Below are 12,597 nucleotides of genomic sequence, written 5' to 3'. Positions count from 1 at the left end.
GCTTACCATCTCCCAAATCGAAAACTTTACTCCTAGGGACCCCAACAGGGCTGGGGAGGCACTCCTGGCTGCAGTAGGTGCTCCAAGCTCAGCAGGACCATCTTTAACCTGTTTTCCAGCACTTTCCCTCCCTCCTGGTCATGCAAAATCCCAAACTCCAAAACTGGCAGTGAGTGTAACTGGAAAAAACATCCATTTGGGATGTAGTGAATGCCACTTCAGAACACTGTGTGGCTCTCTTATCACATCTGAGGACCTAAGAACAAAGTCAGAACATCCTCCTTCCAAGTGAAGAACACGGAATGCCACCATGCCCTTGCCAACTGAACTGCTAAGAAGAGATGTGCAAAACAAATGTTAACAGATGTCTCTTACTTCCTCAGAGACGAGATTTGTAAAGGAGGTTGGCCTGTGGAACTTTTCAATTTAGTAAGGTGAAGAGGTGACAGAAAGGCAAACTTAAAAGCCAGTTGTTAGGTCCACAAGGACAGGAGAGGCAAGTGATTTTGTAACAACCAGGAGGCAGTTTGGCCAATGAACAGAACAGGAGGAGAAAAGATCACAATGGAGAGGGCCTGCTATATGCCAGAGAACACAACTGACGGTAGCCACCTTTCAGCTGGGCACCATATCCTTCACCAGCAGACAAGGAGTCCCGGACTCAGCCAGGACCAGGAGGGCCCTGGGTTTGCCTGACCCGGCAATGACCCAAGAGCTGGCATCCTGGTTCCTCAGATACCAGCTGCCTTTAGCAACTTTTGCTTTCTCACCTATACAATGGGAACGTTATCTGAGGCATCTCTCAGTCCACCCTCTACTCTTAACGGCCAGCACACCGACTTGTCAATTACCTGTTCACATGTCTCCCACACTGCAATGGGAGTTTCCACCTTGGCAGCTCCCGAGGAACCCGAGTGCTGACAATCGACACTCAGATCGTCGAATGTATGAATGACTACTGCCATAAAAGAACACTAAGACACTTACCTGAGAACAAATGCCAACATATAATCTTATATATGAAATCCATCACTGGGCACAGTGGTTCATACCTGCAATCCCAGCACTTTAGGAGGCCAAGGCAGGAAGACTGCTTCAGGCCAGGAGTTCAAGACCAGCCTGGGCAACACAGCGAGACCTTGTCTCTACAAAGAAAATCAGCCAGGTGTGATGGTGAGCACCTGTTGTTCCAGCTACTCAGGAGGCTGGAGTGGGAGAACTACATGAGTCCAAGAGATTGAGGCTGTGGTGAGCTGTGATGACGTCCCTGCACTCCAGCCTGGACGACAGAGTAAGATCCCAACTCAAAAGGAAAGAACCCCGTTCCTATAGCTGGCTGCCTCTCCTAACATGAAACAGCAGTATAAGGTGAGCTGGAACCACCATGGTTGTCACACATACGAGGGCAGACTAGAAATGACAGTCCTAAAAGAAGAGAGGTAAAATGCAGCCTTAGTCCAAAAAGTCATTGTCTTCAAATAGCCAGGACCTAATGGCAAATCCTTACTGAGTCTTTCCATACTTTTCCCCTTTGAAAATAACTGTTAAAAACCTTTGAGATTAATAATATGTAATCCTTTAGTTTACTGCTTGGCTCTTACAGACAGAAAATTATTTAAGAAACTAAACATAACTTAGTGTGGCATAGGCACATTTCAAGAATAAGAGTTTGCAATAAAAACCAAAAAACTTTTTTATTTTTCCCAGAACAGTGGCACTGCAAATTAGAGAACTCTAGAAAAACTGGAAGAGAAGTGGGCCAAGGTATTCCGAACCAGACGTGGCATCAGGGAAACCACCACTCAAGCACGCAAGTGGCATTTTGTGATCAAATTTATTTTATTTTTTAGAGTTGGAGTCTCACTCTGTCGCCCAGACTGGAGTGCAGTGGCCGCTCCCGGCCACCACAGCCTCGACCTGCTGGGCTCCAGTGATCCTGCCGCCTCAGCCTTCCGAGTAGCCGGAATTACAGGCATGCGCTACCATGCCCAGCTGATTTTTTTGATTTATTGTAGAGATGAGGTCTCGCCAAGTTGCCCAGGCAGGTCTCGAACCTGCAGGCTCAGGCAATTCGTTCACCTCAGCCTCCCAAAGGCGCGGGATTACAGGCTGAGCCACCGAGCCCGGCTCAAATTTATTTTTTATTTAAATTTCATTTACTTTGTTTTACTGTAATTTACACAAGAGACTGCCAAGTAAACTAGGTATTTTACATTCACCACACATTCCCTCAAATCTCCACAGTTGTTAGAAAAACATTAAGATCCCCGCGCCGGGCTCTCATTTCCATGTGCACCCAAGCTCCCAATGATGCTACAGATGCCAGCGAGAGTTAAATTCATTAAAAGGAGAGGGCTAGACTCTTCATTTCACAAAATTAGCAATGATCTTCCTCGCACCAAACACTTTGCAGACAATGATTATGCTCTGACAAAACTTATCTTACAACAGCGCCCAGAGAGTAAACATCAGTCTTTATCCTGAGTACACAAAGGATATATGAAATGTGGGGTTTGTTGCTGAGGACGACAGGGTCTCCCAATGCAGTGGTGATCCTCAACATCCTTCCCTGTCTGATTCACTGCAATCGCTCCAGTGAGGACACAGGACGTGTGAGAAAACAAGGAGCAGGGAGGGCAGGACTGTCAGGAAATCAGATTACTAACGTGATTTGACTGCAGGGGCTGGAGCATTTTAGGAGGAACGGGAGGTTAAAAAAGACAGTTTGTGACCTGAAGGCTTCAATAATATCATTCCATTCGAGCTTCCAGGGCTGACAAGAAAAAAACTGGATTAGGACAGAGAAAGCTGATGATATTGTTCCTTCCTTTAAAAAAAAAAGTGTCAGTAACTTCTTACCACCTTTCTCACGATGCCCATTCAGGATATATTCCTACTTGAGAGCACATCCCAGAGTTGAAGGTCCACCAGTCCCTAGGCAGGGCCTTCTAACCACGGGCAGGCAAGACTCATGCTGCATCTTAAATTCCTATCTCAAAGTCAGCATCTCCCACTTGAAGCATATTTCAACACAAAAAGAGCAAAACACTATCACTATCTATATTGTATCGTGTAAGCTGTGAGAAATCTGGACCACTTGCATAGTTTCCAAGCTGTAACTCCAGAAAAGTCATTCTCGAAACAAGACTCCGTGGATGTGCCACACTTTCAATTTTTTGCACAGGCTACAGCACTATAAAGACTAATTTCTTCATCAGTTTATTTGTTTGCCTACCAGGAGCCTGAAAATTGTCTGGTGTTTATTACAAAACACAAACCATTATCTCAATTTTTGCTAGGTTTGATGTAGAAAAATATCTGAAATTTAAAATATAAAAATCCAATAAAAATCAAAAAATTTTTTAAAAGGATTTTCCCTCAGGGCAAACAAGTAAAAACTGGTCTGTAACTTTAATCCTTACTTTTTGTCAAATTTGGCTACAAGATAATGACTATTCAGAAAGAAATAGTTATAAATACATTCAAAGTTTACATTCCAGGTTCACTGGAATACTAAAAAGTTTTGAAGAAATTTTTCTGTGGGAGTCTGCTGCTGATGGGATTAAAATAAAAATTTGTAAGAGACTGATTTAAAAGAACAATCACCAAAAAGGCTATATATATTGGTCCACAACTTGACATTTATGAAACATACCAGCTAGTATTACATTGCAGTCAATTTGTCCATTAATGATATTTCTCTGATAATTATTAAAATCTGTTCCAGGTATATATACTGAAAATATTTTCTTTTGCATTCTTGAAGATAGGTACAGTACTTTGGAGAAATTGTACTAATCCCTTCAGTATGTTTGTATGTACATATATACACCAGTGCGTGTATCGAGGTCTGCAGCTCTACATGCGTTTTATATACAGCTACAGACACACACACACACATATACACACGTGGCTGGGAAGCTGTGCATGTGCGCACATTATCACAAGCACAGTCTAGGAAACATCAACACTGTGGATACTGGTCAGATTCTTCTTCACTCATCACTGGCTGCACTTGTTCCCCTCACTTGACCTTGATTACGTAACTGTAAGAAACGTGAAAGACAGTGCAAAACGTGTTAAAGTACAGAAAGACACAGAAAATGTCAGCAGCTTATCACACATATTCTCAAAACAAGCAAAAAACCTCAATGTAGCAAAACTTTTGGCAGAAAATGTACCCCAACTGCTCTATCTTTAAACATTTTACTGTTTACATAAAGATTTTAGTCTTATTAATGGCGTAATGCTTTGGCTTATCAGTGAGAAAAATAAATAAGAAGCAGAAATAAATCACAGAAACGTAGGAGAACTTAACAAAAGTTACAATAACTAAAAAAATTTTTTCAAAAACATTGAATTTAAACAAAGAGCTTTGGGGAATCTTGGAAGAGTCACTTCATTCTTATTTGCTAAAACTACTTTTTTCCTGACTGAACACTTCATTCATCCTCAAGTTCAATAATTAAAGAGCAGGTAGCTCATCTAAGGGGCCAGCAAAGATCCACAGTCGGCGGGAGGTGGGGGGTGGGGGTGGGGCCGCCAGTGTTACAGCTTGTTCTTTCTCTCAGTAAATATCGTAGTTCAGCACTGACAAATGAAGACAGTATACCGTCCATTTTTGTTTACTCACGCTAGTTTCATCATGTGGGGTAGATTTTGATGTTCTTTTTTTCCCCCTTTGGGAAAATCTGTTACCTGGGTATGTGCATTTTTGTTGGAGAAATACATAGAAATTTTTATACTGTAAATTAAAACTAAAGTGCATCTGCATGGAATAAAACTAACTGTAAAAATATCTGAAAATTAAACAAGAAGGGAGACTTTCTGGTGTACAGAAAAAAATTTCAACTGAATGAATTATTGAGGTTGGCTCTTACAGTATGCGATGAAAGATCTCTGCTTGCCTTAAGTGCTTTTACATATTTCCCTACAAGTGGTTATACTGAGAAGCAGAGGTCAATCAACTGGCTATAGAAAAACCAACCGGTTTCTAGGACAATGCTGCATGATGACTGAAGTATACAGGACAGCTGGGGTCTAACCTGTAATGCTAAGAGCTAGCCTGAGATTACTAAATTCAACCCGGTCCACAGATGAAATGCTTGATAGAGTAATAATTCAAGCGTTCACTGTCAATTCCCCAAATATTTATCTTTTAAATTCTAAAAATAAAACTGCATTTAACACTTGGTTAGAGCCTCTGCTCAGCATATTACCCATCACCAAAAGGTAAAGGTTTTTCAGCATCTCTTTACCCAGGTCTTCACTTACACAGTTTGATATTGTCTCTGACCCTACAGGGGATTCATCTAGACATCAGCAGCCGACGTGCCTCGAACGGAACCCTTCTTACGCATCTAAACGTAAAATAAAATTGTGAGCTGCTGAAATCAGACTCTGAATAGGGGTTAGTAAGCAAGGGGAGAAAAAAGATGTCAAAAAGATTATGAAGTGATGGCTACCTGCTTATAACCATACATTAAGAATGAAGTTCTGAGACCCCTCTAGTAATCTTGGTTTAAAGACAATCTTACAAAAGGCTTTTCTTACACAGCACGAAAAATGTATAATGTACTCTTGAGTGTAAAAAACAAAAGCCTGCAGACTGATATTGCAGAATTATAAAAAGTGGCCAATGGCTAAATAGACGGTTTGTCAATATAATGTACGAAAAGGCCCAATGGTCCATATTTTGACAGTCTCCAGGCCAGGCCGGAAGCCACAGGGGTGTGGCCACCTCTACTGCTTCTGAGACCAGGGTCTCTCAGAGGAGTTGTTTAAAGGAAGTTTACTGAAGAGAAAGAGAGAGTGAAAGACGAAGCAAGCACAGAAGTGTATGGCCAACAATGAAGGACGCCAGGATGCATCAGAAAGGATAGGTATTCAATAAATATAGCCTACAGACCAGTAGAAAACCTCAGAAAAATCAAGAAACAAAGGAACAGAACACAAACAAATGTGATAAATACCTGTCTAAAACTCAACACATACCCTTGCCCTCTACTCCTAGAAGTGCCAGTTAAGAACAAACAGGCATAATGTTTGCCCCAAGTACCCATTTTGCCGCCGAGCCTAACCCGGCAGTCCTCTGCAGGATTACAGACAGGGGCATTCCTCTTGTGCCTAACCTCTAAATGCTAGTCCTGCTCTCCAGGTCCAAAACCCATTTGAAAGAAATCCACGTCTTAGATATCTGAGAATTCAGAGCATCACAATGTATCAAGTTCTATCACTAGGTGTCAGGGGAACAGGACCTCAAGAAAAGGTGAAATTCCTGAGTGGTGAAAAGGACTTTAAAATGTTAAGCCTTTTCAGAAGGCCAGGAGGTAGGTGCTTTCTGGGTAGGCGTTCTTGGCCTGCAGGCATGAGGCTGCCTGGATTCTGAAGATGTTCACAAACCAACTGTTAGGACCCAAAGCAGCAGCACTGCGATATGGAATAAAGAGCTCCTCAATGACCTACAGCAAAAAAACTTAAATGGGATTTAACGTTAAGATGATCAGCACTTCGTGCTGAAATCTGTCTTAAAATGTTTGTGAAATATTTAACAAAGAAACTGCTACATATCCCTTCCCTGAACCAATGACAAATTTCTACTGACTTCATGAGGGAATGTCAGTTGAGCCATGTGGATACAAGATGACGATATTATCGAAAAAACTGGGCTTCTGTGTAATAATTACTTGGCTATCTTACACCTTCTTCCCCAGTGCAACTTCCAGCTCACAGCTAACTGACTTGCCCAGAGAAGCAGCTAAGCCCGCTGCTCACTGCCACAGGTGGGAACAAGAGTCTCACTGTGTTGACACCAGAACTACTCTGTGTTCAGGTACCATGATGCTGAGAAATGGTGACACAAGTTCTGTCAAGGGTCCCAGGGTCCCAACACAGGCAGGGCTCAGAACCCAAAATAAGGAGGCTGTAGTGATCACCTGGTCAATGGTAACTGCTCCTTCTTGTGTGCACACTGCTCTTGAGCACACAAATTACACTAGGAGAAGGCTCTTTCCTGACGGTTTGAACACATAAGAATAAACCCATTTTCTGTTTCCTCGGTGCTGGAAATCCTTGGTGGAGATGCCGGCACTGCACCACGAGCTCAGCGTGAGCGAGTGTCATGACATGGCTTCCTTTAATGTTCAGTGGATACCAGTTGCTGGAGGGCAGAAGACAGAGCTGGTAGGCACCTCTGGAGCCTGAAGCACTTGGAAGGAGTCAAACAGGTAAGGCAGGGCAAACAGGACTAGAACTGTGGGGGGTGGGAGCAGAGGGTGTGTTTAGTCTGAAAAGGGCATCTGACTCTCGAGGAGGGAAACACAGAAGTGGGAAAGAGACATGGAAAGAGGCAGAAAGTACTCATGACTCCCACCTGCCTGTAAATATTTTGCCTATGGCCAGTCTGAACAGAAAGGAGTGAGGGAGTGTCTTCCAGCCTTGCCACTCTATCACCTGTTTCACCCTATTCCTAAACTCCAGAACGTAAGTCCTACTAGTAATATGAGAAATTGGGGCCAAAGAGGCTTCTACTGGCTAGTCTAGAAATCAAACTCCAATTTATAATGTTGTCTCTATGGAAAATATGTTCCAAATTTCAAACAATTAACTTAAAAAGTTTTGGAATAAAATCCATTCATAAGTTGGAGACTGCCCATAGTTTACTTTATGTACCAAGATAAGGCTAAAATATTTTATTGCCTTATAAAGAAAATATGTCCTAGTCCTCTCAGGAGGTTTGTATAAAAAGCTAATTAGAAGCAGCTCTGCCGCAATCACCAAAAGTAAGCAATTTTAAACAGATTCCTCACGATGCTGTGTGCCAGAGACATAGATTTCCTTCTGTGCCAAAGAACCTGATTTGCCGCCATTCTCCTGTGATTAAATGGAATTCTTCCCTCGCACATAAGCATTTGTCAAACACTCACACCTGCAAGGGCTTCCAAAACCAGGCCTTCTGGCAGGACTCGAGATGACCACATGGAAACCACTAGCAGGCTCTGGACATTCCTTGGGTTCGTTCCCCCTGTGGGGCCTTACTGCCAACTGAAGACAACATGGCCCAGGGCAAAAGCAAAACCAGATCCATGCAAGAGGAAGCCAGGGAAAAATATGCCCCTAGGAGAGAGGGGACACCCACTGGCTGCAGGACCTATTTGGCCCTGCAGGGAGAAGTGGGGAGGTGGGCGGTGGAGTGGTGAGGAGAAGTTTTAACGCTGAAACATGGCTCACTTCCTGCCCAAGGATAAGTGGAATCTGCCTAAAGCTTATGAAGAAATAAAGACTTTCTGCTAGTTGGTTGAAGGGAGAAGGCATTTCTAGGTTCAGTAACAATTCTACTAGCCTTACCTTTCCTAGAGAAGAGGGAACTAGGATTTACTGTGCTGACATCTGTAACTTGCTGTGATACAAACTAGGTCGGTGGGAGGTGGAGTGGTGGGGAGAAGTTTTAACGCTGAAACATGGCTCACTTCCTGCCCAAGGATAAGTGGAATCTGCCTAAAGCTTATGAAGAAATAAAGACTTCCTGCTAGTTGATTGAAGGGAGAAGGCATTTCTAGGTTCAGTTACAATTCTACTAGCCTTACCTTTCCTAGAGAAGAGGGAACTAGGATTTACTGTGTAAATTGCTGTGATACAAATAAGGCCAAAGGCAACATGGTCTGACAAAGTGAGTGTCTTAAAAAAACTATGAACCATGGACCAACAAAGAGAACTGAATATAAAACTACTGGGCATTTTACAGGTTACAAATTCTGGATCAAGAAAGCTCTAGTCTACCTTCATGAAGATGCACAACAAAAGAGAAATCAGAACATGTGCAGAAATGTCAGAGTCTAGAAAACTGAATAAACAGAATAAGGAATGGTTTTTAATAATGCCCTTCCTTATTCTAACTCTACACTTGCTAAACATGTACACAGTTTTAGAAAAGGAAAAATTAGAGAATCGCCACAAAACAGCAAGTCTTACCGTTTCTAGTTCTTTTTGAGTCTCATCTTCCATTCTCCTAATATCTTCCATTGTCAGATCGATCCATTTGTCAATCCAACAAAAAAGCTGGCGATGAAAGTTTGTAAATATCCTTTTCTCTTGCTTTGAAAACAAAGAAAAAAAGTAGTATAAGACAGCAAAAACCTAAGATCAACGACACATTAAGTTTACATGTACTGATTAATCCATGAAATTTACATATACTTGATTTAAAAAGTCTACATAGATTAGTGGAAATCTTGTTTGTTTGTTTTTTGAGTTGGAGTCTCACTGTCACCCAGACTGGAGTGCAGTGGCCGCTCCCGGCCACCGCAGCCTCGACCTGCTGGCTCCGGCGATCCTTCCCCCTCAGCCTTCCAAGTAGCCGGAATCACAGGCATGCACTACCACGCCCGGTTGATTTTTTGATTTATTTGTATAGATGAGGTCTCGCTGCCCGGGCGGGTCTCGAACCCGCGGGCTCGGCAATCCACTCACCTAAGCCTCCCAAAGGCGTGGGATTACAGGCTGAGCCACCGAGCCCGGCGATTAGTGGAAATCTTAACCTCATCCTACTATCATTTTGTACAGCAAAAAAAAACCAAAAGAAAAGCCAAAAAAATTTTCCAGTACATTAGAAAATAACCTCTCCAGGCAAAAGTGACAAAATCTAGCAGAACATGAAAGAAAGGAAGGAAGGAAGGAAAGGAGGAAAGGAAGAAGGGAGGGAGAGAAAGATAGAAAGAGGTGTGTATGATCTGATCCAGAATACCTAGGTTCTTTGGAATAACAATGTTTCATTAAGAATCATTATACACTCTCCACTAATTTTTCTATGCTACATGTTATTGCCACTACATATATATATCTGGATATCTTTCTCCCTCTGTGTGTGTGTGTGTGTGTGTGTGTGTGTGTGTATGGGGGGGGGTATAGTGGCAATAACATGTGACATAGAAAAATTAAGAGTGTGTAATGGTTCTCAATTTTATATATATATATATCTCCAAATCTAAAAATTAGTGGTTTTAACTGCTGAATTATTTAAGTTTTACTCAACTTTCCCAAAAAGAGAGAAAAGGTGAAAAGTACATGGAACAGTAAGTACTTCTGGAAAATCTTCAACTTTTAAATTTCTTTCCACGAACAGAAGGGACTTCATCAATTACACGTGACTTCTATTTATCAGAACAGGATTCTTAATCTATTATTATGATCCAAGAGGAGGGAAGAAAGCCAACATTTACAGAATGCCTACTGTGGGCCAACTGCAAGCAGGCCCATGAATAATCAAAGTTTCCAGCACTTGGAGATTCTTTTCTTTTAAATGTTACAGCAGCTACAGTTTAAAAGTGGAAAGGTTATGGTGAAACAGACACAACTTGCTGTGGGAATCTGAGATATAATGGGGGCTTCTTTACGATGAAATGGGAGTATTCACACTACAGGAAAGATAAATAGCAAGGAAGCTGCCCTCACGCCTTGTATATTAACAACCACGTGTGTATATACAACTGCAACTCTCCCCTTTTCCCAGCTCGAATTGTCCATGTCACTTTCACTTCACTTTTACAGAAGACATTAAGAAGCAATTAGAATCTGAATCCCCAGATCATGCCACTTTAGAGCGCACCTACTCTCAGTGAGGACATCTAAAGAAGCCACCCCCATGAAAGCACAAGGCATGTAAACCACCAGACATGGAAGAGGGGAGGTGTCCAACTGAGCTGGGGAGAGAAGGCCCTCAGCGGGCTGGGCCTGGCCTCTCCCTCCAGCCAGGCCAAGATGCCAGGTCTCCCTGGGGCCATGCTGTATGGGGAGAGGGCCCTCTACTGAAGCACAGGGCAAGCCACATGGAAAGTACTTTGAACAACACAACTGCTGTGCTCTTCTCCCTAGAAAGTCCCCTAAAGCTGCTGCTGACATCTGTCTTTGCTATTTCCAGAAATTAAAAGAAGGGTAAAAATGACTTAAGGAGGGACAATAATTGTCATCTCATAAAGGAGGAAAAAAGGTGACTGAACAAAGAAAACATCCCATTAATAGTTAGCTCAAATTTTACTCTAAATATAAGTCCCCACCTTCTGAACAGATTTTACCTTCTGAATGAAGTTTTCTACTTTGCTTTGCAGTCCCCACCACTTGAATTTGATGGTCACCAGCTTATAGGCACACATCTGAGGACAGTCAGGGCTGCTGGCCAGCTCCTTCTGGATGAGAAAAATTGAAAAGGAGAAATCATGACTTGAATATTTATGTTTTGATTAAAATTGACTGTTGTGTAACAATATCACAGACATACATGAATAAAACTACAGTCACACATTTGTTTAGTTCAGATATTTGAAAATTCAAATTCAGTTTAGCAAGAGTCGCAGTATTCCCCTGCTGCAAACCCTCCTTCCACAGACCAAGTTACTGCCTAGCTCTACAGCTTAATAGGTGCGCTGCTCTGCCTCAAATTACACTATTCAGATTTCATCTTCAATACCAAATTCCCTTCACATCATATCAACAGTGAGCCTTCAATACAGAAGGGTTCTCATAATGCCATCAGCACACCCCCATTGTGGATGTGATAAGGCATAATACAAAACGGTGAAGAAGTTCTGTGTCTTCAGATATTGGCAAGTGAAATGGCACTGTTTATTAGCTGAGAAGGAGGATTTGAAAAGTGATGCAGCAGCAAAAATTATCTATAATTACCAAGCATTCACAGGCAAATCCTCCATATGAACTTTGATTTCCACAAACGGTTACACCTCACAGCATCTGCAATTTACTTTCAAAAGGCCTCATAGAAAACAGCAATCAGAATTTGGATGCTCAGATTATGTGGCTCTAGGTATAGAGTGTAAAAATTTACTCTGAATCTTTAAGTTTGGCCAAAACATTTTATTTTATTTTATTTATTTATTTTTTGAGTCGGAGGCTCACTCTGTCCCCCAGACTGGAGTGCAGTGGCCGCTCCCGGCCACCGCAGCCTCGACCTGCTGGGCTCCAGCAATCCTTCCGCCTCAGCCTTCCAAGTAGCCGGAATCACAGCATGTACTACCACGCCCGGCTGATTTTTTGATTTATTATAGAGATGAGGTCTTGCTGCCCAGGCGGGTCTTGAACCTGTGGGCTCAGGCAATCCACTCACCTCAGCCTCCCAAAGGCGCGGGATTACAGGCTGAGCCACCGAGCCCTGCTAGAATATAGATTTTTTTAATAGCAGGAATGTTTTTTGTGTCGATAGCAATGTGCAGAATTTGGTCTGCTCGGCCTTGCTGTGAGTGTTAAGCCCGAGCTACTTTCAGAGTGGTGCAGTGTAGACATTCCTTCCCTTTAAAACATTTTAAAATATGTAATTACGTGAAAGAGGGAGGTAGGGACAGTGGGAGAGGAGGTGAAAGCAAATGTGACAAACACCTGTTGTAGGTGGTAGTGTTTACCATTCTGATCTTTCTGTTTTTTGGTTGGTTTTGAAATGTTTTATTATAAAAACTGGGAGGCTGGGTGTGGTATCGTGCCTGTAGTCCCAACTACTCAGGACACTGAGGTGGGAGGACTGCTTGAGCCCAGGAGTTCAAGTCTACATTGGGCAACAGAGGATCTCATCTCTAAAAAATTAAAATAGGCCAG

At 42.4% G+C, this 12,597-nt stretch overlaps 1 protein-coding gene across 3 annotated transcripts in view; it reads right to left on the bottom strand.

Moving 5' to 3' along the window:
- Positions 1-2,123: 2,123 nt before the first annotated feature.
- Positions 2,124-12,597, bottom strand: part of PITPNB (phosphatidylinositol transfer protein beta) — a 76,260-nt gene continuing 65,786 nt past the window's right edge. For 2 of the 3 annotated variants that reach the window (XM_008049384.1, XM_021708202.1), the window contains exons 9-12: positions 11,070-11,180; positions 8,971-9,093; positions 5,275-5,360; positions 2,124-4,046 (exon numbers count right to left, since the gene is read on the bottom strand). In XM_008049384.1, the coding sequence (XP_008047575.1) occupies positions 5,313-5,360; positions 8,971-9,093; positions 11,070-11,180 (282 nt within the window). In that variant the 3' untranslated portion in view covers positions 2,124-4,046; positions 5,275-5,312. The remainder of the gene's footprint in view (positions 4,047-5,274; positions 5,361-8,970; positions 9,094-11,069; positions 11,181-12,597) is intronic. The other variant, XM_008049383.1, reaches the window with a different exon arrangement.

The sequence above is a fragment of the Carlito syrichta genome, unplaced genomic scaffold, assembly GCF_000164805.1.
Source record: "Carlito syrichta isolate Samal-C Ts95f unplaced genomic scaffold, Tarsius_syrichta-2.0.1 Scaffold135122, whole genome shotgun sequence".
NCBI classification, from domain to species: domain Eukaryota; kingdom Metazoa; phylum Chordata; class Mammalia; order Primates; family Tarsiidae; genus Carlito; species Carlito syrichta.
The sequence above is the reverse complement of the archived record's forward strand: the minus strand, read 5'-3'. Positions and strand labels throughout refer to the sequence as shown.